Here is a 24,652-nt window from a genome sequence, read left to right as displayed (position 1 = left end):
TACAGCCTTAGGGAATGTCTCTGTGCAGAGAAGTCCTTCGAGTGTTACTGCAGCAGAGAGAAGGATGAGCCAGGCAGTTCTGGCATTTGCTCTCAGCAGTGAGAGACTCTCAGCTGCATACCAACTGTGAAGGACTTTCCTGGCAGTATTCAACAGGTGTGTTCACAGTTATTCCAACCCTCTGCCAGAATGCAAACCAGCAATTCCAGGGAAAGAAATTGAGATATAAAACACAGCACACAGGTATGCATATACACACAGCACATCAGCTGGGCAGGAGGCGTTTCTGGAGATCACTGAGGTACCAGGAAATATTATAGCTACTCTCTATGAATAGAGAGAAATCCATATGACACTTGGCTGAAGATACTATTGTCACATCATCAGACAGTTGTTCTTCACCTAGAATTCCAATGAAGCATCTATCAAAATGCTTTAATTTAAATGGCATGATTAAAACTATGATTACCTGAAGGGGGGTTGTAGACAGGCAGAGGTTGGTCTCTTCTCCCAGGCAGCCAGTACCAGAACAAGAGGACACAGTCTCAGGCTGCACCAGGGGAGGTTCAGGCTGGAGGTCAGGAGGAAGTTTTACACAGAGAGAGTGATTGCCCATTGGAATGGGCTGCCCGGGGATGTAGTGGAATCGCCATCACTGGAGGTGTTCAGGAGGAGACTTGACAGTGTGCTTGGTGCCATGGGTTAGTTGATTAGGTGGTGCTGGATGATAGGTTGGACGCGATGATCTTGAAGGTCTCTTCCAACCTGGTTTATTCTATTCTAAAACAGACTGAGAAAATCTGGTTGGAAGGGACCTCCAGAGACTGAGTCCAAACCCCCTACAAAGCAGGACCACCTAGGAATGTGTTCAGGTGGGTTTTGAAGGCCTCTAGAGAAAGAGACTCCACAACCTCTCTGGACAGCCTGTTCCAGGGCTCCAGCACCCTCACAGTAAAAAACTGTTTCCTCATGTTGAAATTGAAATTCCTGTGATTAGAGTTTACATCCATTGCCCCTCTTCCTATCACTGGGTATCACTGAAAAGAGATTTGACTCCATTCTCCTGCCATCAGGTATTTGCAGACATTGATGAGGTCCTGTCTCAGCCTTCTACTCTCAAATCCTTACCACCAGAATTATATTCTGTGTTGTTTGGGAGTGCTCTGAATGAAAGCACAGGGCAAGTATATAAGCTACAAAGGCAATGAAACACAGCAGATTGCAGAAAAAGCACTTGATTGTCATAAATATTACTTTTGTAGTGGTACCCTTTCTACTCAGAGACTGCAGACATATTTGTTTCTGACAGATGAAGCTAATTAACCACTGCAAACAGACATGAAAGTCCATAAGGGACCTCAGGGAGACTAAAGTAATAATTAGGGGACTAGAACACCTCTCTTATGAGGAAAGACTGAGAGAATTGGGTCTTTCTCATTTGGAAAAGAGAAGACCAAGGAGTTAATTCCATAAATGCTTATAAATAAAAGGCAAGTGTCAGGAGGATGGGACCAGCCTTTCCCCAGTGGTGCTCAGTGACAGGATGAGGGGTAACAGGCACAAACTTAAACATAGGAAGTTCCATCTAAATATGAGGATGAGATTCCATCCTAAATGTGAGGATGAGGATGACAGAGAACCAGAACAGGCTTCCCAGAGAGGTTGTGGAATCTCCATCTCTGGAGACATTCAAAACCTGTCTGGATGTGTTCCTGTGTGACCTTCTCCAGGTGATCCTGCCTGGTTGGAAGAGACCCTCAAGATCATCCAGTCCAACCTTCAACCCAGCACAGCAGAGTCAACACTAAACCATGTCCCTCGGTGCCAGGTCCACACACTGCTTAAACACCTCCAGGGATGGTATCTCTACCACTGCTCTGAGTAGACCATTCCAATGCTTGATAATCCTTTCAGTGAATAAATATTCCCTAATACCCAACCTAAACCTCCCCTGGTGCAGTGTGTATCCATTTCTTCTAGACCTGTCACTTGCCAAAAGGAAGATTCAATGGCTCTCCAGAGACCCCTTCCAACCCTTACCATTCTGTGATTGTGTAATAAACCATCAGCTCATTTCAGAGGAATTAATCTTGATGTGCATGTCTCTCATCACTGCTACCAAACATGAAGCACCTTCCTCCTGCCAGGTTCCCTGAGATGCATGAGTAGACTTCTGTAGTCATGAAAAATCCCACTCTGCACTTTGCCTTCCTGACCAGCACACGGTAGTCAGCAGAAGTGAGCAGTGACCTGCAGAGCACAGGCATATAGGACAGCTGCAGAGAGCATAGCAAGGAAACACTTGTAAAGAATACAAGGACAGCCTAATGGAAGAATGAGGCATCACAGTAAATGGGACAAACCAGAAGGCTGACAAAGGCCCCTGAAAATACATTGGGTGATGTTTGTAAGGACTGATTCACTCAGGTTTATCAAAGCAGCCTACCTATTGCAGTAGCCACATGGCAAGGATCAGAAGAAAAGTCAGAGCAGTCACCGTGCCATTAACATTCACAGTGTACCATGGAGGACTTCTATCTTCTTGAAACTAGGGATAGGTTGGTGCTGTTTTAAGTGGGGAAAACACATTCTGCATACCTTCACTTTCTTACTTTCTTTAACCAAAAGAGAGCCCATTTCATTATTTTAGTAGCTGTGGCTAAGAGACGGACTAATCTTCACTCCTTCCCATAAAGCTCATGCAGCATTTGGGATGAAGAAGAAAGCCTGCATACCACCTGATACATTAGCTTTAATTACCTGGTAACAGTTGCACAATCAACACACAGAATAAGGATTTCTGGGCAGAAACATCAGCACTACCTTTGGTTACCATAAATAACTGTCACAACAACATTAATAATGTCTGTAAATGCTCCTGGATAAGATAACCTGGAGAGACCAGGAGAGAATATAGGCAAAAAGAGAGTAAGAGCACTTTTTTTCCCTCCCCAAGCTTCTGGTAATAATTATTCACATTTCTCAAAAAGTATTCTTAAAATAGAAACTGAAATTCTCCTAACCACTTCTTTTGGAAGAATCACAACAGAGCTCTGCCTGTGTCAGCAAATCTTAGCAGTCAAGGTCACAGTAACTAGATTTTCAGAGCACAAGCATGATATTGTTCTATATTTTTGTGGGCAATCTTTTCCACCACATAGGAGAAAACCAGACCACTTGTGTTTTTTTCTTATGCTTATACATTTAGCAGGTCTTACCTACTATTTCTTTAGTACAGTGCTTAATAGGGAACAGAAGTGACAAGCTTTCATTAGCCCTTCTAATTAAAAGTTTAAGTTTCAGTGTGGACCAGAACTCTTCAAAATCAGATTAAGAAAATCTGCCTCCATGAGCTGAAGGAAGCAGTTGTATGAGAGAGCTAGAGACTTTTTCCTTAATTGTGAATGTTTCCATTAAAATTATAGCCTCAGGACATGCTTACAGGGAAAAAAAAATCATCTAGAAAACATTCTATAACTATACCCCAAAACCTCAAACCAGAAGAAGAATGAGGATTTGCTTGGGGAGATTCCAAAGTGAACACCTGAACATTTCTAGCTGGCCCCAGGCGCAGTAAGCTGCACTCCCAACAAATGCAGGTGCCTCATAAGAATTTTGGGAACCTTGACCCCAACCTTTTTGTGAAATGAATATTCTTTCCATACAGAGCCCCACTAACTCCAGTGCAGCCTCAGCTTCCTGCAGGCAACACTGCACCACAGACAGTGCAGAAGCAAGGATGAAATGTTTATTTGGTATCTTTATCTTCTACTTTTCCTACTGCCCCCGCAGATGGTCAAGCTGTAAGCATCTTTTTGAATATGTGACAGACAGATTTGGACCTTCACTCTTTGATTTCCAGGTAGCATGTTAAAACACTGAGTTTTTCAGAAAATCCAACTTCTGAATTATCTGCTAACTTCAGGAGTTAATTCAGGTATCCATTTTTACCTTTTTTTTTTTTTTTTTCATCAAACAACTTGAAATTTTATCAGAAAAAGCTTCACCAGTTGAGGTTAAGGGAAGTGTCCAGCTCTGCATTTTCATCTACAAGGGACATGGACATACTGCAGCAAGTCCAATGCAAAGCTAGCAATATGATTGAGACAGAAACATCTGCATACAAGGACAGGTTGGAAGTTGGGACTGTGAAGCCTAGACAAGAGCCTTATCAGTGTGTATAAACACCTGATGAGGTGAGTAAAGGCAACAGATTCTTGTCAGTGGTGTACAAGTGGCAGAACATGAACTAATTGGTACAAGGTGAAATACAGGGAAATGTTTAAGCATCAACAAAGCACCTTTCTTCCTGTGCGGGTGATCAAACACTGGAACAGTATGTTCCAAAGCCCAGCAAGTCATAGTCCTTAGCAACCTGCTCTAGGCAACCCTGTTTTGAGAGCAGGTGGGTTGGTTTAGACCATCTCCAGGGGCATCTTCCAGCCTCAGCCATTCCATGGTTCTAAGCTGCTCTGAGTTTTTAACTCCTGGGAGCATATGCAGAAATTCCCAGACTGTCCTCAAAATAGGTCTTAGAACTGACCCCTAGCTCTACTATGAAAGTGTTAGAAATGCTGCCTGTGCTAGTCGGCTTCTAAACAAATGAAAGTATTGCTGAAATAGACCTCTAGCATCAGGTTCCCAAGGCACAAAAGCAATTACTATCAGATGGCTGTTCTGATACAGACTTTTGGAGCCACACTGCAGAGCACCATCTTCTGGTGACAAAAAGGTGGATTATTTTTTAAATCAGGCTTTGAGGGGAAAAAACCCTGACCATAGCAAAAATAATTTTCATACAAGAAATAATTATGGAAAGTTTAAAATTAAGCTATTTAAAATAAACACCTATAAAATACAGCAAGTTTTTTTTATTAAGGCCTATTATCCCTAGAAACAGAGTGGAAAAAATACCCTCTAAAATGCCTTACTGCTTTCGTAAAGAGGGCCAGGCACCAACTTTGTTCTGATTTCTGCCAGCAATGAAAAATAACACACAACAAACAAGGAAATCTCAACTCATGTATCACAGCACAATGTTCTTCTGGGCTTTTATGTGGACCCTAAATAAGGAGGTGCAGGTCTGCTTCCTGGAAGAGCTTTTGGATGACCTTAAGGGTACGGGAACTATGAACTGTTGAGCTTGCTCTGGCATGAGCCCAAAGACATACCCATGAGAAATACAGGTGTGCCAAGCAGCCCACAAACATATCGTTGCTCAGCTTCAATCTCCATGAGCAGGCTGCACAAAAACACACAGGCTAGAATTTATACTTGGCAAGTAAGTCACACTGAAGTACTTTGCTTGTGCGTAGCTTGCTAGACAACCTGATCATATTTCACAAGCTGGATTTTCCAACAAGAAGAATCCAGTAAATACTTTGATGCAAGTTACTTGATTGTGCAATCACTGTTTAACCAACTCTGTTTTCTTCTACAGCTGACTCAACTGGTAACAGACACAGTATCTGTTAGTTTACCAGGTTTGCATCAAGCATTTTTAACCAGACTATGAAAACAGAATAACACAATGGGGCCTTGGGGCCAAGAAGGCCAATGGTATCCGAGGATGCATTACAAACAGTGTGACCAGCAGGTCAAGGAAAGTTCTCCTCCCCATCTACTCTGCCCTAGTGAGGGCACATCTGGAGGTCTGCATCCAATGCTGGGCTCTCCAGTTCAAGAGGGACAGAGAATTCCTGGAGAGAGCTACAAGGATGATTAAGGGACTGGAATATCTGCCTTACAAAGAAAGGCTGAAGGACCTGGAGCTGTTTAGCCTGAAGAGGAGCAGACTGAAAAGGGATCTTATTAATGCTTACAAATATCCAAAAGGTGGCTGTCAAGAGGGGGCCTAATGCTTACAAATATCCAAAAGGTGGCTGTCAAGAAGGGGCCTAATGCTTACAAATATCCAAAAGGTGGCTGTCAAGAAGGGGCCAGGCTCTCTTCAATGGTGCCTTCTGAGAGAGCGAGGGGCAAGAGGCACAAACCAGAACACAGGAAATTCTACCTCGACATGAGAAAAAGCTTCTTGCAGTGAAGTTGCCAGAGCACTAGAACAGGCTGCCCAGAGAGGTTGTGGCGTTTTCTTCTCTGCAGAGTTCAAAGCCACCTGGATATTGAGGTCCTGTGTGGCCTGCCCTAGGTGAGGGTCACACTCCTCACCGGAGGTGCCTTCCAATCCCTACCATTCTATGAATGAATACATCAAATAGGAAAACACTGGACAAGTCAACCAGGAATGCTAATTAAGAGTACAGGAAAAAGCTGTTTCCTTGCTCTGTTTACCACATAAGAGGCAAAGTTCCTCACATAAGTACACAGGAAAACTTCCTTTCCAATATCATAGCACCAGTGTGACTTAAATATGGGCAACTCAGCTGCTTTATGGAAAAAATACATGCCACCTATTTAGGAAACAAACAAATCCTCATACCTCTGTCTTTTGAGATTAACTGCATATGTGTACTGCAAGATACCCCACAGCGCTGTAGCTGTGTTACAGCAATGCCCTGGGACTCACTGCTCTGTGAGGCCTTTTGTGCTCACTGCTGGGCTTGGAGGCACCAGCCGACCTGGCTTATCTGCAGGATCCACCTGCCCAGCATCATTTGCAAGCAAACGAAATGCATAACAAAGAAGAGCTAGACACTGCCACCTGGGTCTTCCCCAGAGAAGTGCCCGCCAGGAACACCACACAGCCTAAAGCTAGCAAGAGACAAACCACACCACCGGTGAAGACCCGGGGCAGACCGCAGCCCACTTCCCGCCACGAGCCTTTTAAAGGCCGCCGTGACGTCATGGCCGCGTCGGGCGGGCGTGTATAGCCCCGCCCCCGACGCGCTGGCGGGCCCTGCTGATAGGCGGAAGCTGAGGGGCAAGCTGTTCGCAGGCCTAGTTGGGGCTGGAGCGGAGAGTGGGAGGAGGCTGCCGAGACGTGGGGCTGGGTGCGCTCATGAGCAGGCGCTGCTCGCCCGCCGCTGCCTCGCTCTTGCGGGGGCTTGTCGGCCCCGCTATTCTCTGCCTGGGTAGGAGCATGAGTCTGTGTGGAGCACCGGCTGCCTGCGCCGCGGGGCCTGCGGACGGCAATAGCAGCGGCGACGGCGGCGCGGGCTTCTCAGCGCGGCTGAGTCCGCCGTGGCTACGGCTGCCGGAGGTACCGGGTGCGGAGCCGCACCGAGCTAATGAGCTGCTACTGTTACTACCGCCGCCGGTCCCGCGCGGCCTGGCCTTGCCGCAGCATCACGTTGTCTATTTCCCGGGGGATGTGCAGGTACGGCAGGAAGAACTGAAGTGGGGAGTGGGAGTGGCCCAGGCGGCCGAGGGGCTGGGGGACGTTGGAAGCAGCCGCTGAGAGGTGCGGAGGGAGCGGTAGGGCCGCCGAGCTGCGGGGATCCGCCGCGACGGGTCAGAGTTGCTCCCTGGGCAGAGCTTTCTGAACGTCTTCTACCCCCTACCGCCAGTAAACGTGGCGGGAATAGGCCGGGCTGCAAAGCAGCCGTCGATACAGAGCTTCTACTACTGCCTGGGGACCGGTGTCCGCCGTAGTGCTGAGGCCTGGCGTGAGAGCGGCGGTGGAGCACCCCGGCGTCTGGTGGGGTGTGGGGGCAGCCTAGGCACCCTCCTGCGGACGTTCGCAGGCACCGAGGCTTTCCTACCGTGGCCTGAAGGAAGGAAGCAAGAGCTGTCTCAGAGCGGATTCTGGAGTGCTGTCTCCAGACGCGGTTTAATGGCTGTGGTGGTGTTAGGTTGACAGTTGGACTCGATTAGCTTAGAGGTCTTCTCCAACTGGGACAATTCTGTGATTCTATGTGGCCAACCTCTGTGGCATGACCAGCTCTGGTGCTTGAAGTGCCCAGCCAGTTTCAACAGTCAGGGCTGGTGAAACTACCAGAGTTCAGGTAGAGCCTTTTGTCCAAGAGAGGGGCTTCCTTTTTTGTCAGGTGGAGGTGCAGAACTTTTGAAGTATTGAGGTGGCCTAAGAAAATCTTTCTGATTACCCTCTCTGGGTATGGCTTTGTTATTCTTTAGCAAGATTAATTAATATTCTCTGCCAATATGAATTCAGAGGTGAGAATCATTGATGACATGGGAGTTATTTTCCACCTGTGCCCTGTATGGATGTGAACAGTGGCAATAGAAGATTCCTTGCAGTTGAACAAGAGGGTTGTTGTGTTGGGTCTCTTTTCTGTATAAAAGACAGAAAGCTTCCTGCAATGTTTGATGTCTGTTGTTGGCTTGCAATGTGATAATCAGTGTTTCTGCAGAGGGATGCCTGTTTCTCTGTGGGTTGCAGCCATTTCCTACCAATGTAAATGCACCAGGCTGAGCTGGAGTCTTCTCACAGTGCAGTAATGCACCTTTTCTCTTGGTTTTAATTTTTCAGAACTATCATGATGTCATGTCATGCCACCCAGAAAACTTTCAGTGGGAGCGCTGGAGCTTTGAAAACATCGCGACCATACTTGCTCGCCGGTTCCCTGGCAGCTTTATTTGGGTTGTGAAGTGCTCCCGAATGCACCTGCACAAATTCAGCTGTTACGACAACTTTGTGGCCAGCAACATGTTTGGAGCTCCAGAGCACAGTGCTGATTTTGGGGCATTCAGGCATCTCCATGCATTGCTAGTTAATGCTTTCAGGCTCGCTCAGAACATTCTGCTGTCCCAGAAAAGCATGCATGGTGTCAGCAAAGAGGCAAAAATAGCTGCTTGCAAGTCACAGCCACAGTCCGTTCCTGCAACAAACGGCTGCACCTCCACAGAGAGAGATTGTGAGTGCTCCAGTAATTCTGCTGGGAGCTTCCCTGTGCCGGCTGCCCTAGGGGCAGCATCGTTCACTTTGATCGGCTTCAGCAAAGGGTGTGTGGTCTTGAACCAGCTGCTTTATGAGCTGAAGGAAGCTAAAAGAGACAAGAATACAGATGCCTTCTTAAAAATCATAAAAGCCATTTATTGGCTGGATGGTGGCCACTCGGGAGGAAGCAATACTTGGGTTACTTACCCTGAGGTACTGAAAGAACTTGCAGAGACTGGGATTGAAGTTCATGCTCATGTTACACCATACCAAGTATTTGACACAATGAGGTCATGGATTGGAAGAGAGCATGAGAAATTTGTACAGATACTTGAAGGACTTGGTGTGGAAATAAATGATCAATTACACTTTGCTGATGACGCCCCCTCCTTAGAAAACCACTTCAGAGTTCATGAAGTATTTTGAGACTGTATCTGAATAGTCCCTATAAAGGCACTTTTAGCACTGGAAATGTTGTCATCTAGATTGACAACTTTGAGCAGATGCTATCTGAAGAGAGGATATCTCAGTCCTGTGTTGCTAATAGAGACTAGATTTTTCAGTCAGTAGCTGAAGAAGGAGGATTGGGAGCCAGTAGCTACAACACATGTTGTCATTTTAGTCCTGGAAAGAACTGTTTCAAAGAACTATCCTATACATAGTTTGGGGTTTTTTTTCTGTTAAATGTGAATGCTTATTCTCAAAGTGTTGGCAGCACTTTTAGTCCTGGATGTCTATTTTGTGCTGCCTTTAATGGGAGTTTAAAGTACTCAAAAGCCTTTCACAGGTCTGGATACTTCAGTTTAGCAGCTGCCAGGGCCAAGTGCTTTGGGCTTGTTTAGTAGCAGACATAAGCTTAGTTTTCTGACTTAAGGAAAATGGTGATTGTTAGAACAACCTTAGCTATGTATTTTGTTGAAAGCTGTTTTAATTGGTTAAATCCTTCAGTTTTGTAATGTTTCTCCTAACTGAAACAAAGTTACCTTGGGAATCGCAGTGCCAATCTGGGTTTGTTCCTTCTGTGCACCTTGTCTTTTTTGTCACTATAAAGTTCATTAATTGTGTAGTACCTGCTACTGAGCAGCTGTCTCACCTGGAGCTTGAATGTTTGCCAAGTGACCAAGAGTGTTGATCAGTGGAGCTTATTGCTCTTTCAACAAGTAACTTCTCTGAGGACCAGCAGTACTATCAGTATTTTCAAGTCAAGAGGCATCTCTTCAGCCCTGCCTTGGACTGGTGAGGCTTTTCTGGCTAATGGCTGCATTAGTTTTGATCTGAATTGAGCCATAAGTATCTAAAATATAAGTTGCACAAAACACTTTAGACAATGTTGACTGTAGGTGTTTCAAAATGCTTTGCTTTTTAAAGCTATCATCTCCTTTACATGTACTGCAGTAGTTCCTTCTAGAGCCACCCAAAAATCTATTTTCTGAGCCTAATTTTTCATGCAGAAAAAGCCCAACCCCTGTAATTAAACCCAGAACTGGACAAATCAGATCAAGATGTAAGCTAGTTCAAAAACCTGAATGTTCTTCAGAAAGAATTACAGAAAGATGGGCAAATGAGGATATGAAAGGAACTTTATTGTCGTAAGTAACTTCCAAAACAACATCTTAGGATCACTCCTAACGCCAGCTGCAGCTATTAACAGTGAACCAGTAGCTGAAACCAGTCCTGGATTCCCTGGAAGTACAGGATTACAAAAGCAAGTTAACAAAATGCTGTGAAGATGACATAAATGTGGTTCCATTCTGATAGAAGACTCAACTTTGTTCCTGTGTTTGATGGCTTAGCAAAATCTCCCTGCTTCTTGCTTCCTGTGACTCCCATACTACGGAAGGAAAGTTCTGGGTCATCATTTTTCTGTTTGCATCATTGAAACTTAGGAGGTTTGCTGCAGGCAGTATTTTCACAGCTTCTCTAGGAGATGTGCACATGTTAGTGATTGCTGAAGAGCAAGAAAAGTGTGGTGAACTCTTAAGGAAATGTTCTTAGTATTCAAAATATGAAGGGTGGTAGAAGGGGTTAGGCATACAGCATGCACTTTACAATGTGGAAGTGAACTCTGTTGCTAATAACAAATGTACCTAGTTAATCAAAAAGAGAATAATCTATTTTAGTTGATGGAGAGAAAAAAGCACAGTGTGCCACCCAACTAACATTTTACAGAAGAATCTGAAATCTAGCTCAATCTGTTGGGGTTTTTAAATAGCTCTTTCCTGGAGATGTCGTTCAACCTTTGTTGATTATCTTCTCAGTGGGCCTATAGCAATTTGTTGATGTGGTCAGAGGAAGGCTGTATCCCGTTCTGGTGCTTCTGATAGCCTTTGCAGCATGTGCAAGGACTTCTGTAAAGGAAATGTGGGTCTCCTAACACTGTGGTTTTAATAGCCTACAAATTGATTAAAATCTTTAATTACCCACCTGTAAAATTAAGGCAACTAAACCCCCAAACATGCCACTGGCCTTGCTCCCTCGGTTTTGTCCTGATAGCACTAACTTGGGTATGCAAAAGCTTGCCCTGGCCAGTAACAGTGCAGATCCCAGACCAATTTCTGAATGCTTCTGTGCCAGGCAGAGCAGGAGGAGCAGCTTGTTGCAAGCTTTTGGAAAAGGCTATTAAAATATTGACTTTGTCTTCAGAAGTTTCTGGATGGCTGTGCTATGAAAATAGCATTAACCTGTTTGATGTAGGCTGCTTACAATAACTGTTAAAATGACATGAGCGTGGCTGTATTAAGGTGAATAAGCACTTTGTTGTAGAACTAATCTTGCTGTGAGACCTCACGTTGTGGCGGGGGACCTGATGGGTTGCTTTTCATTCTCTGAACAGTTGAGTATGCTGTTGGAATGTGCCTCTGTCACTCACCACAATGCATGCTAAAAATAAATTCTGCACACAATGTAGAAAATAAACTATTGCTGATGGGTGAAACCACTTTGTGACTGTAAAGCAGATGAGGAATGTGCAGTTAGGGTTTGTGGATTGAGTTCTATCAGGTGAAAAACTAGTTTAAAAGAAATACCAGCTTTGATAGCTTTTCTTCAAGGAGGAGGCTCTTTTTATTTGTGCATCAGCACCTGTGATTCTGAAACAGCAGATGGGAGAGCGGCATGGAGCACCCAAGGGTGTGAATATTTCAGTGTTAGGATGGCATAGGTCTTAGTTTGTTTGTGCCTGTGTGTTGACATGGACTGGAGGGGCAGTTGTTAATAACCTGAGATGCACATGCCTGAAATGAGGATTCTCATGCTTAGAGTGGTTTCATTCAAGACACTTCTGGATTTGATGGGAGTGAGCAGCCTGATGCAGCCTGGTAGGTAATAGCTGCTATTCTTTGTATTTCATGTTTGTTTCTTGTGCAGACATTCAAATTTGGAGAAATGCTAAAATGTTGTAAGCTGTGCCTGTTAAATTCCTTCAAAACACATCTTGAAAGACTAAGGGGCCTGAGAATGTTTTGTCCAAGCTGAGAGGGGATCTTATTAGTGTCTATAAGTATCTGAGGGGTGGGTGTCAGGATGAAGGTGCCAGGCTCTTTTTGGTGGTGCCCTGTGATAGGACAAGAAGCAATGCATATGAGCTGGAACACTAAGAGGTTCCACCTCAACATAAGAATTTTACAGTGAGGGTGCTGGAGCCCTGGGGCAGGCTGCCCAGACAGGTGGTGAAGTTGTCTTCTCTGGAGACTTTCAAAACCCACCTGAATGCATTCCTGTGTCACCTGCTCTAGGTGATCCTGCTTTGGCAGGCACTAGATGTGTGGAGGTCCATTCCAACTCCTAACATCTTCTGATTCTATTAAATTGTTTAGATTCTTGATGACTTAAATGATTTTTGTTTTGTGTACAGCTTAAATATGAGAAACCTTCTTCCTACCTAGAACTAATTTATGCAGCAGTCTTTACAGAGATGCAATTAAATAAGCATTTGCCCCTAATTTTGAAAAGTAATTAAGGGTCTGAGTCTTAACATGTTGCTGAGAGGAGCAATCTCTTCTATCCTCCCATTGATAGCACTTGGGGAGCTGTTCTAATTACATGTGAATACATTTGTCCCAATGAAATTTCCTCCTTGTACTTTCTCTTCTCCCCAGGAGCCCTAAATGGCTCTCACCCTCCCTTTGGAGCACAGCAGGTGCTTCTTACCAGCTGAGACACGATCAGATTGTTCATACACTAACTGTTGTTCCATGGGGCTTTCCTTATTTGTGCTGGAGTACAGAGGGGGCCCAAGAACACCAAGCAGGTTGCTCTCTTTTGGGAATGGGGAATCAAGGAATGACAGTGAGGCATTAGCACAGCACTTCTCTGTACTAGCATACAGAGAAACTGACAGTGGTTAGAATTAACAGTCATTGCTGTGCAGGCACTGCTGGAACAGCTTTGCCTAGCCCTGCAGGCTCCCCATGCCTCACCATTTAGTCCTGACACACAAAGGTACACCTCTGCAGTTCAGAAAGCGCCCTCAGCGTTGCCAGTTCAACAAAGCCAAGAGGCTTCCCCAGCCCAACAGATGCAGAAAGCCTGTCTCACCAGTAAGCACAACTAATTCTTGTTCCTTTTTGAACAACAACCAAAAAAAAAATAAATAAATTGGGAGACCTATTTGTGATCCCAAATTTAAATTCTGCCCTCAGAATGTACAATGATGCCCATGAGGATCGCTTGGCTGCTTCCATTCATGCCTATTCATCAGGATGGCCGGGTGCCCACTCACATGGTGGCTGACTGTTCCACTAAGTCAGACTGCCAAGGAGAGCAGGTTTGGAAGAATAATCTGCACAGTGTTGCTGTCTCCTGCTCTTTTGGAGAATGCTCTTTCCAGCACTTTATTAGCACCACACATCTTGGTCTAAGAGCCTGCTAGGAGGAGCAGACTGACCTAAGCCAGATAAATGCACTCCCCAAACAGGGCAATAACATCATCAGAGGGACAATGAAAATCTCTCTTTTCTGAGAGATACTAATTTTTTAATTATTTTTTTTTTTTTTAACCAGGCTTTTGCAGGTGCTGCAACCTGCTGTAAAGTAACCATCTACAACACCTGTGGAGATGCAGTCCCTTATCCTGGGGTAAGGTAATGCACTGGGGCAGTGGCAGACAAACAAGGCTTCCTGCATGGTTCAGTTACAACAGGGGTAAATAATTTACCTTGTGGTTAAGCTGCCACAGAGTTCTAAGCTTCTACCTTGCATGATTAGCTTCTGCTTTTTCCTCTTGCCCACTGTCAGTTTCACCACAAGAAGGGGGGAAACTCCCCACACTTGCCATAGAAGCACAGAGGCATTCAGGTTGGAAGAGACCCTTGAGATCATCAGGTCCAACCAACCATTAACCCTACTCTACCAAATTCACCACTAAACCATATTGCTAAGCACCACATGTAAATGACCTTTAGATACATTCAGGGATGGTGACTCTACCACCTCCCTGGGCAGCCTGTTCCAAAGCTTGACCACGCTCTCAGAGAAAATATTTTTCTTAATGTCTAGCCTAAACCTGACCTAGCTTGAGGCCATTCCCTTTGTTCTATCACTAATTACCTGTAAGAAGAGATCAGCACCTACCTCTTTATTTTGTCCTTTCAGATAGCTGTAGAGGGTGATAAGGTCTCCCCTAAGCCTCCTCTTCCTCAAACAAAACAGTCCTTGTTCCTTCAGCTGCTCTTCAAACTCATTCCCTAGGCTAGAAGAAGAGCAACCAACTCGGTTGGTTGCTCTTCTTTGCATCTGCTCCAGTGCCGCCTTCTACTGGTGCTCAAAACTGAACACAGCACTTTAGGTAGGGCCTTAGTAATGCTGAGTACTGGAAGATACTCCCTGCCCTACTCCTGCTGGTCACACTATTGCTGATCCAAGCCAGGATGCCATTTGCTCTCTTTGCCACCTGGGCACACTGCTGGCTCATATATAGCCACTTATCCATTAGAACCCCCAGATCCTTTTCTGATGGACAATATCCCAGCCACTTTCCCAAGCCTGTAGCATTGCATGGGATTGTTGTGGCCCAAGTGCAGCACCTGGACCTTGGCCTTATTGCAGCACATCCCATTGACCTCAGCCCACTGATCCAATCTGTCTAAGCCTCTCTGCAGAGCCTCCAGGCTGTTAGTCTAAAAGAAACTGTTACCCTTGCAACCAACACCAATGGCTTTTCTGGGCCTTCTCAGAAACCACTATGGTTCTACTAAACTTCAGCACATGAGGTGGTATTCAGGAACAGGTGCAGTTACATGCTGGCAGATACCAAAACATGTTCAGAAAAGTTTAACAACGCTCAAAAAAAGGCAGAATTGTAAATGCAAGCACTGCAAGTGTACACCTGGTTGTAGAAGAGGGAGCACCTCCAGCTCAGGCAGACTGTGCACTCACTGAGCAGTGCCAAAAAAGGACGAATCTACAAGCCAAGCTTTGTACCACATGGATGTTTATCAACATCAGTTTCATGGGTCTGACAGAAAGCATATGTATGTACAAAAGGACAGTTTGCATATGAACACACAGTTTTCCACTCTTCCAGGAGCCTGCTGAATCACAAGGGCTTATTCCATCCATGATCATTCCTGTAGGCTTTCTCTTGGATGCGTAACACCATTCTGCGAGCGTAGAAGTCCCTGTATTCCTCAGGTAGTTCCTCAAGTGTTTTCAAGGCTCTGTCCAAGATCTGGATAGCTCGAGAGGCTGCTGTGGGGTCTTTGTTTCCATATGTGTCGCTCTTATCATAGGATTCAGCCCGAAGGTGCTTCCAGAAGACATTCACTGCCACTCCAAATTCCTCAGAAACTACGTTGTGGAACCAGAGAGCTGTGAGAAGAATGCTGAAGTGAAAACTACCATTTGAAACTTCTATGTGCCTCATGACCAGAGTCAGAATTGCCCAAACTAAATCTAGGTGAGGAAAAGCCTTGGCTACTGTATATTTTTATTATCAACTTATCTGCTTGTGCAGAAAAAATACTAGGACTTGCCTTTCCATTCCTTTAAAAGCCCAGTAACTACCACCCACAATCTTCATCAGAGCATGTGCCAGAGCCATAGAAGAACAAAAAGGGCACTTCATATTGTGCCATTAGAAAACTCAGGCTACTGAAGTAATTTCAGAAGTTGCTTTTACAGTGCTAACCTATTAAGACAAATTCAGAAGCTTACATTGTACTCTTGAGGGAAGACAGGATTTGTGGGTAGCTATAATAATACTTTTTATTAGGCTAATTAGTACAGTTGGAAGAAGTAGATGAGTTTTGCCAGTGTCTTTCTGATTGGTAACCTGGAAATGAGAAACTACAAACAGAACTGTTTAAAACTATTTGTTACTTACCTGGAATGAACAACACATCTCCTGCTTCCAGCTGACACTGATAGCGCTTGGCTCTCACAAAGAGCGGGTATTTCTCTAGGTCTGGGTTATCCACATCTAGCACCTCTGACTTACTACCTAGGAGAGCGTTCAGAAGTAATGAATAAACGTTGCAATGGCAGCAAAGCATTACCACACTGCTGGAAATGGCAGCTCCTGAATCCAATTTCATACTGATTTGTTGTTCTGGAGCTCTTTTATGAACTAGAAAGACCTGATAGCACTCCTCATGTACTGAAGGGACATGTTCTCCTGTTGGATTTTTCCTGTAATTGCAACCTTACTAACACTTTTTCAGCTGGGAGAAGTGAATGGGGAGACCTAACAGCAGCCTTTCAGTACCTGAATGAGGCCTACAAGGATGGAGAGAGACTGTTATTAAAAGGGACAATGATTTGAAATTAGGGAAGAGCAGATTTAGATTGGATATTAGGAACAAGTTCTTTAGCATAAGGGTGGTGGAACACTGCAACAGGTTGCCTGGGGAGGTAGTTGAGGCCCCATCCTTAGAGATATTCAAGGTGAGGCTTGACAAGGCTCTGAGCAACCTGATCTAGTGGAGGATGTCCCTGCTGACTGTAATGGGGTTGGACTAGAAGACCTTTGGAGGTCCCTTCCAACCCAAACCATTCCATGGTTCTATGTTTAAAACACATTTGAAATCTAGACAGAACACTGTACTCCTCCACAGTTAGGTGCTGAACAGAACTGGGAAAAGCTGGTGTGCTCCCCTACAGATTTCCTAACCTGCTGCACTAACATGATTATTTTCCACTAAAGCAAACAGGATCAGAGTTAAAAGACCAAAAAAAAAAAGACTTCTCGAACATGACTCTTTGTGATCTTTTTTTTTTCTACAGTGCAACACTTGTGAGCTGGAAAGGCAACTGCAATCCCCAGACTCTGAACTAGGCATGTATGGCTTGCATACCTGATAAATATAAATAGGATGCATCCTGAGGACTGTAGAGAACAACACGTTTCTTCCCTGTTATCTGGATTAATAAGTTATCCATTACCTGGAATAAGCACAGTAAGAGAGATGTCAGCCAAGAGTTAAAAACGAGCATACAGCCTGCAATTACACCAAAATAGCATCAGCTTAAACTAGGGAATTATTAACAACTTCACAGGTTGAAACTTAGCTGAAAGAGCTTCCTTCCACATGCAGTTAATCTAAAAATCTCACGAATGGGAGCTACTCTATCCCCAGAGCTGCACAATCTTGACTGTGTGTCTGGAAACACAGTATTGCTTTCCTAGAGCTTTGTGTTTTCCCTTAAAAGGGAATCAAGTTCTTCCATCTTGAAACACAAAGACACACCACACTTTAGACGTGAACCAACCCAGGAAGTTCCACTTCAACATGAGGTCAAAACTTCTTTGCTGTGAGGGTGCCAGAGCTCTGGAACAGGCTGCCCAGAGAAGTTGTGGAGTCTCCTCTGAAGACATTCCAAACCTCTGCCTGGACGCTGTGGCAAGGTGCTGTGGGTTACCCTGCTTTAGCAGGGGAGATGATCTCTGGAGGTCCCTTCCAACCTCTACAATTCTGTGATGCTATAAAAATATGGTAACAAAGTATATTTCAAATTCCTTTTCTTTTGCAGTGTTACCCCTAACACCTTTTGCCAAGTTTCTATTGATAAAGGATTCTTTTTCCTAATTGAAGTGCAAACCCTCTATTTTTTCCTTATAAATCAGTGTTCAGAATTACACTGCACAAAGTTAGAAGACAATCTGAGTTGGAGTCTACCACACTGCAGCACCAGATCACTACAATCAATGTACAATTACCACAATCTGGCTATTAGAATAAAAAAAAAAAAAAAGAAGGTAGTCTTGGAGATGAAAATTATGTTTCACATTTTTAACTAAAACTCAAAACAATAAAGGGACAAAATCAAACATTTCATCCTGTAAGTATGGAATTAAGACATAAACCCAGTAAAACATTATGCCCACACAGCGTGTATGTTTCAAATTCACTGTACCACTGTACATGAATTGCTTCCCTATTACAAAATATGTGATGTCATTAACTGACTTGAGTCAGAGATTTACACCCTAACATGACATCTCCATCATGCCATCTCCAGCATTTTATGCTAAACACCTAGTACCTACATCATAATGTGTCCACAACTGTAATCCAGCTGAGCTGATGCGGAAAACACTAGAGAAAAACTGCTCCTTCTCAAAATAGTCTGGAATTTGAACATCTTCTGCCAAAACAGGAAAGTCCTTTCTGATATCAGCAATATCCTGAAGGAAAAAGGACACAACTCTTAGAGAACCATGTATGCATGCTAAGATAAGGGAGCACTTCACTATCACTTCCCATCATGTGAAACACAGCAGCACTGGCAAGCAGCTGGAAGCAGCAGTGCTCTCGTAGCACTGACTTGGTCGATGATATTACTAAGGACAGACAGTTGCTTTGTACCATGGCTGCTAGAAATCACACTGAAGGAGAATGAGGTCAGAAATCCTTTTACATTAGTTTCCAACAAAAGCTAGAGAATGAGAGGTGAGGAAGGTACTCTTCAGTGATTAGCTAAGCCCTCATACAACAGCCACTATTTGAGACACTTGTGTTTAAGTATTTTGACCTAAATCCAGTCGGATTCACAGACCAAGTGACCATAAACGAGCTGTATGTCTGTCTGACAAGAGGCTTTTAGAAATATTCCCACACTGTGACTTTCCTGTGTTAGAACTGAAATCCCAAGTAGCTCACCTTCCTAGCATCTTCTCCCACTGATCGCAAATAGTACTTTTCATCCTGCAGAGAACACAAAAAGAGAATTGTTTTGCTTTTTAAACAAGAATTACAAACACACTTAAACAAAGAGCCTGTATTTTCCCATTCATCTGCTGCAGAGCTTCATCACAATATACAAATACAAATGTCATTTACAACGTGCTCCTGTGGCCAAGAAGGCCAATGCCATCCTGGCATGGATTAGAAGGGTTGTGGTTAGTAGGTCCAGAGAGGTTCTCCTCCCCCTCGACTCTGCCCTGTTGAGGCTGCATGTCAAATACTGTATCCAGTTCTGGTCCCCTCAATTCAAGAAGCACAGGGAACTGCTTGAAAGAGTCCAGCACAGAGCCATGGAAATGATTAAGGGAGTGGAACATCTTCCTTATGAGGAGAGACGGAGGGTGCTGGGGCTCTTTACCTTGAAGAAGAGGAGACTGAGGGGGTGACCTCATTCGTAGTTATAAATGTGTAAAAGGTGAGTGCCAAGAGGGTGGAGTTGGGTTCCTGGTGATGCCCAATGACAGCACAAAGGGCAATGGGTGGAAGTTGCAGCATAGGAAATTCCATGTAAATACGAGGAAAAAGTTTTCACTGTGAGGAAAAGGTTTTCACTGTGAGGGTGACAGAACACTGGAACAGGCTGCCCAGGGGAGTTGTGGAGTCTCCCTTTCTGGAGATATTCAAAACCTGCCTGGATTAATCTCTGTGTGATCAGGTATAGGTGATCCTGCTCTGGCAGGAGGGTTGGACTGGATGATCTTTCGAGGACCCTTCCAACCCCTAACGTTCTGTGATTTTGTGAAATTCAGCAGCTGCCTTACGCCGCTTTGACTCTGCTGCTCCCTGCTGTTCAATTCAAAAACCCGGGGAAATAGGCTCAGAGCAGAAGAGTGAAGTGGGAGGAGACTTGACAACTGCTTCAGCACTGCTGTTAGTTAGAGTCAAAGCAAATGCACATTATAATTGAAATTCTTCAGAAGCCTGGTGCAGGAAGCCCTTTCGATTGGCTTCCAAACTTAACAGCATTCTACATCAACATAAAAAGTGGAAAGCATGTCTGCATTTAAAGATGTTTGCTTCCTCATCACAGCTATCTGAAAAATGCCCAGTTTGAACACTGCTATGTAAAGCTAATAGCCACACAATTGTTACCACAAACTGTGTTACAATAAATACTTGTTGTTTGATAGCAGATATAATCAAACTGAAATACTTCCATGACATTTTCTTACAAAATGCATAAATGACACAGTTCTTACTTTAAAGCAAGGTTTGATTTCTAATTTTTATGCTGCAAGTTTTGCTCATGTAAGAGCTTTTGTCAACAGGACGACTGAAGTTAGTTAACTACATTGTACACATACAAAACTCTTAGAGCAAGTCCAAAGGAAGGCCGCAAAGATGACCCAAGGGCTAGAACACCTCTGCTGTAAGGATAGGCTGAGTGAGCTGGCATTGTTCAGCTTGGAGAAGAGAAGACTCCAAAGAAACCTTACAGCTGCCTTCCAGTACCTGAAGAGAACCTACAGGATGGCTGTGGAGGGACTTTTCATAAGGGTGTTTAGCAACAGGACAAGGGGGAATGTTTCTAAGCTGAGGGAGAGTAGGTTCAGACTGCATCTTAGGAAGTTCTTCAGTACAAGGGTGGTGAGACTCTGGAATAGGTTGCCCAGGGAGGTTGTTGATGCCTCTTCCCTGAGAGTGTTCAAGGCTAGGCCTTGAAGGCCTTATCCGGCCTTGAGCAGCCAAATCTAGTTGAGCAGTGTCTCTGCCCATGGCAGGAGGCTGAAGTAGATGATCTCTGAGGTCCTTTCCAACCTAAGCCAGTCTATGATTCTATGAAAACAACTTCCAAGAGAAATTACTTCTTCCCATTTTTCCCCCCCTTGGCTCCAAGCCACACAAACCAATTAAATCTAAAGTGAAGTGCTTCACTGGAGTAAGACTCTGAATTTTAGTTCATCATTTTTCCCTCCATATTCTGGCAAAATAACTGACAGAATAAACTGTGACAGCAAAGAAATTACCTCAGAGAGAAAGTACTCCTTGTGTTTGTCTTCGGCTGCTCTTCGTACAAATACATCAAAAGGCAGAGTTCTGAAATGTCAATATTTACACAGTGAATCCTTGTAACAACACATGGTCCAAATGCCAGGTTTAACATCACAGGCTCCCTTTCCATGTCTACTGTAACCCAAGATGCAATCTGTTGCTCTTTTTTTTCTTACTATTATTATTTACCATGGTGACTACTCAAGTGTTTGCAGTGGACATTTGAAGAGTTCATCAAAGACAGAAATTCCACAGTTACAACTCTCTGCTTTAGCAAATTTTCCCAATGTATGTCCAAATTGAATCAGGTAACTGCTGAGACTGGAAGGCACCTCTGGACATCTTCCAGTCCAGCCCCCTTACACACTGTGCCATGAATTTGTGCTTAAGCCCAGCTACAGATCTTCATCTGTAGATCTCTACCATTTATTTCAGTTATTTCATTAACTTTTTGAAAGGTGTGCTGCCTCAGCTGCACACAGCACAGGATCCTGGCATTGCCAAGTGTTTCTTTACAGTTTTCCTTGAATTTATTAAACAAAACTTCAGAAGATTCAAAAAAGAATCACTTGGCATTAGAGCCTGTCCCTCTGAAGTCGGTGTTAAATATTTAAGTAATGGGATAAAGCCTTTGGCATCAGTGACAGCTGAGTGGTGAACCAAGCACAAGTAGTAACAGGACCTGTATTCATTGTTATGAATTCAATGTTGTATTCACTCAACTCACCATCTCCCATTAAGTGTCCCTGGGCAATGAATATACTACATGTAAACCTGAAACTTCAGAGCAACCACCAAGTACTCAGGGTTAAGAAGAAACTATCCTCAAAGGAAGTTTTTCATGAGCCTATTATCCACTGTACTGAAACACGACCTGCTGCCTAGACCACTTCTCTAAATGTTTCAGGTTTTTTTGTAATAGTCAAAATACAACAACTGCCTCAGTCAATGGCAAAGCAAACAAAACCTGACCCTCTATCTTCAGCTGAACTGTGCTATCATGTCCATTTATTACTGAAGAAGTTGAGATCACAGCTCCATGACAGCTTAAACTGGAGTGTGCTGGTGCTGCCACAGCTCTGCCCCTGCTGTCTGTTCTCCCTTACACTAGCACTGGCACTCATCTGACCTCTTGGATTCAGATTTCTGCAGTACATCACAACCTGGCCGAATGAGTTCTAGAACTAGTGCAGAGATAGGGCTAGGAGCATGCAGCTTGCAACAGAACTGGGGCACTGTGCACATGCATCAGTTTAAGCCCATGGAACTGCACATTACATCCTCAGTGTTTCTGTCCTTTTAGTTCTACTTATTCTCCCTCCATATGAGAATGGAGAGCTTGCTGTGGAAAGAGCCAAAGCTTCCTATCTTTCAAGTGAAGCAGGTGAAAGTCCAAACATCCACTATAATGAAGCATCATCAGAGCACACCCATATGTCTGTCCACAAACCTGCTCAAACTAGCATGCCAGACCAACTGCATGTGAGCTCTCACTAAGAGATATTCTAGCAAGAAACAAAATAGAGCAGGGAAAAGGAAACAGCCATTCAAGTACAACCTTATTTGAAAGATTCAGAAGTTGATTATGCAGAGGCCAGAGTATAGAATAAGATGTTTTTAAATCCTGAACAACAGGCTCTACTTACAGAGACTTATAGCTTGTTTACATTTAACAGCATATGCTTCAGCCTTCTTAAAACTTTTACAGACTGAATACATCTTGTTCCCACTTCAGGACAACAAACAACAACTAAAATAAAGGCATTTACCCCCAAAGAACAACACGATGACTGAGATTGAATGATCTCCAAAGACATGTTCTGGCAACAACATGAGAGGAACTTCAGGGGAGATCAAGAGTGTATGTGACCTACATCAAGATTAAAGAGCTGAAACATGAGGTGAAATGTGATATCCAGTAGTTTGAACATTCTGAGAACTTCACATTGACTTTGAAAGGAGCTTGTTTCTAATTAGTAACACCCCTCTAGAGTGGAACAGCATGCCTGCCACATGCCAGCATTCAAAGGCAAGTCAGAAACTAGCACCATTCAGTAACACTGAAAATGCTCCATGTAATCAGAACAAAAGAGCATATCCCCTGGTATCAAGGGGGGGTTAGTTTGTTTTTTTTTAATTAACACCAGTAAACACCAGGCTCAAGTTTCCTACAAGAGATCTGTCTTAACATGTCTTCCTGCCAGAACTTTCAAGGCCCTGTTTGGCCCCTCCTTTCACCCTTGTAGTATTTAGTCAGCATGTTGAGATACTTGTGGAATGAAAGGAGAAACCAAGGAGCCCACCTTGGTAGGCTTTATATTCTTACCCTCTGATTCAAAGAGACGCACTGTGTGTTTGACAGTTACAAGTACATGCCCTTAAAACACAAAAGGCCTTGGGATGAAGTACCTATACACAAAGTTCTTACTGAGGAAATCCATCTGTGGCACCACTGAGACGTGAATCTTTACTTCTTTAGATCCTTCAGCTTGGCTCAAGTAATCAACTGTCCACTTGGTTGTGCAAGTGCCCAGTTCCATTCCTTTCAGCACTACTGGCTTTCTCTAAGGAACAAAAACAGTTATATGATGAAATGGTCACAGCATCCAGCAGACAAAAAAAATAATTTCAAACTAAGTGCAAACAAGTCAGTTGAGTACTGGGACACACTACACAGTGACAACTGATCTGTTGACAGTGGCAATCAAAATGCTGAATGTTGAAACAGAATGCAGTAAATGGTAGGGCTGCTTCTCTGTTTACTTTATGCTCTCTCCTAGTGGGGTAAGGACGAACGTGGAGAGGCAAAGACAACTTTAATGTTCATTTTGTTCTGGGGCCATTGAGGAATCTGGCCAGACTACAGAATAGCTTGAGCTGCTCTAGGCACAGCTTGACAGCAAGCAGACAAAAGACCATGCAGTTAAGGTGCAGCCTGTGAGCTGTGGTAGTGCTCTATGCTGTCCTAAAAGAAGCTCGCTCCACTGACATTAAGGTTTCGTGATGCTGACAGCCACAAACAGGCTTGATCCAGCACAAGCACAAAAAAGTAGAAAGGCATTTTGCTTTGAATCAGGATCGTGGAGCAAAAGGAGGCAGCAATGATAAAGCGCCAAAACCCCCCAATCACTCTTTTCTTTAACAGAGATCAGCTGTCAGAGCTTTTCAGCAAGGATTTGCTTGTAGAAGCTCCTTGTTCCTAATCTCATATTCAACCAAAGGGATGGATCTCGATACCTTTTCGGAAACACGAAACAATCAGGCCTAGGGCCTGCCTGCGCTGGATGCAGAGGTCCCCTGCCTGCCTTCCCTCCCTCCTCTCCCCGCACACCCGCGGCCTGCTCCAGCGCCAAGTCAGGTCGGGCAGCTGCCCCGGGCCCGCCGCGGCCGCTGAACCTCTCCGAGGAAGCAGAGCCCTACCCGGGGATAGATGTCCCTCAGGAACTGCTCCCGCGTCACCCCGTCCAGCGACACCACCGGCACCACCGCCTGCTCCCGCCGCTCCATGGCCACCTCCAAGGCCGCCTCCGTACCCCCCCGCTTCTCCCCGGAAAGACGAGCCCGCGCAGAAACGTTCCGTGCCTCCGCCAATTAGGTGAGGGTCAGGGACACAGCGGATTCCGCCCTTCTCCGGGAGGCTCAGCCTGCGCGCTTCTCCGAGCAAGGGCGATCGGAATCTCCA

At 44.5% G+C, this 24,652-nt stretch overlaps 2 protein-coding genes across 3 annotated transcripts; one reads left to right on the top strand and one right to left on the bottom strand.

Annotated features, from left to right (window-relative positions):
* The first annotated feature begins 6,900 nt into the window (after positions 1 to 6,900).
* CUNH2orf69 (chromosome unknown C2orf69 homolog) lies at positions 6,901 to 15,228 on the top strand. Of its 2 annotated transcripts, XR_010987328.1 has the most exons (3): positions 6,901 to 7,276; positions 8,390 to 12,114; positions 13,799 to 15,228. XR_010987328.1 is itself a non-coding variant. In XM_068137942.1 (2 exons), exons 1-2 carry the CDS (start codon positions 6,959 to 6,961, stop codon positions 9,221 to 9,223), a joined length of 1,152 nt encoding a protein of 383 aa, XP_067994043.1. In that variant the 5' UTR covers positions 6,901 to 6,958; the 3' UTR covers positions 9,224 to 12,672. The 2 variants fall into 2 exon arrangements, 1 of the variants encoding a protein (XP_067994043.1); XM_068137942.1 differs by lacking the exon at positions 13,799 to 15,228 and having other exon boundaries at positions 8,390 to 12,672.
* TYW5 (tRNA-yW synthesizing protein 5) lies at positions 15,211 to 24,634 on the bottom strand. The gene is made up of 8 exons (XM_068137943.1): positions 24,391 to 24,634; positions 23,380 to 23,534; positions 20,946 to 21,015; positions 18,895 to 18,939; positions 18,282 to 18,419; positions 17,089 to 17,176; positions 16,119 to 16,235; positions 15,211 to 15,604 (listed from the first exon to the last, which is right to left on the bottom strand). The coding sequence occupies exons 1-8, from the start codon at positions 24,475 to 24,477 to the stop codon at positions 15,333 to 15,335; spliced, it is 972 nt and encodes a 323-aa protein (XP_067994044.1). The 5' UTR covers positions 24,478 to 24,634; the 3' UTR covers positions 15,211 to 15,332.
* Positions 24,635 to 24,652: the final 18 nt, after the last annotated feature.

This window comes from Melanerpes formicivorus, unplaced genomic scaffold (assembly GCF_026170545.1).
Source record: "Melanerpes formicivorus ecotype bairdi unplaced genomic scaffold, bMelFor1.0.p_v2 SCAF_5, whole genome shotgun sequence".
Taxonomy (NCBI): domain Eukaryota; kingdom Metazoa; phylum Chordata; class Aves; order Piciformes; family Picidae; genus Melanerpes; species Melanerpes formicivorus.
The sequence above is the reverse complement of the archived record's forward strand: the minus strand, read 5'-3'. Positions and strand labels throughout refer to the sequence as shown.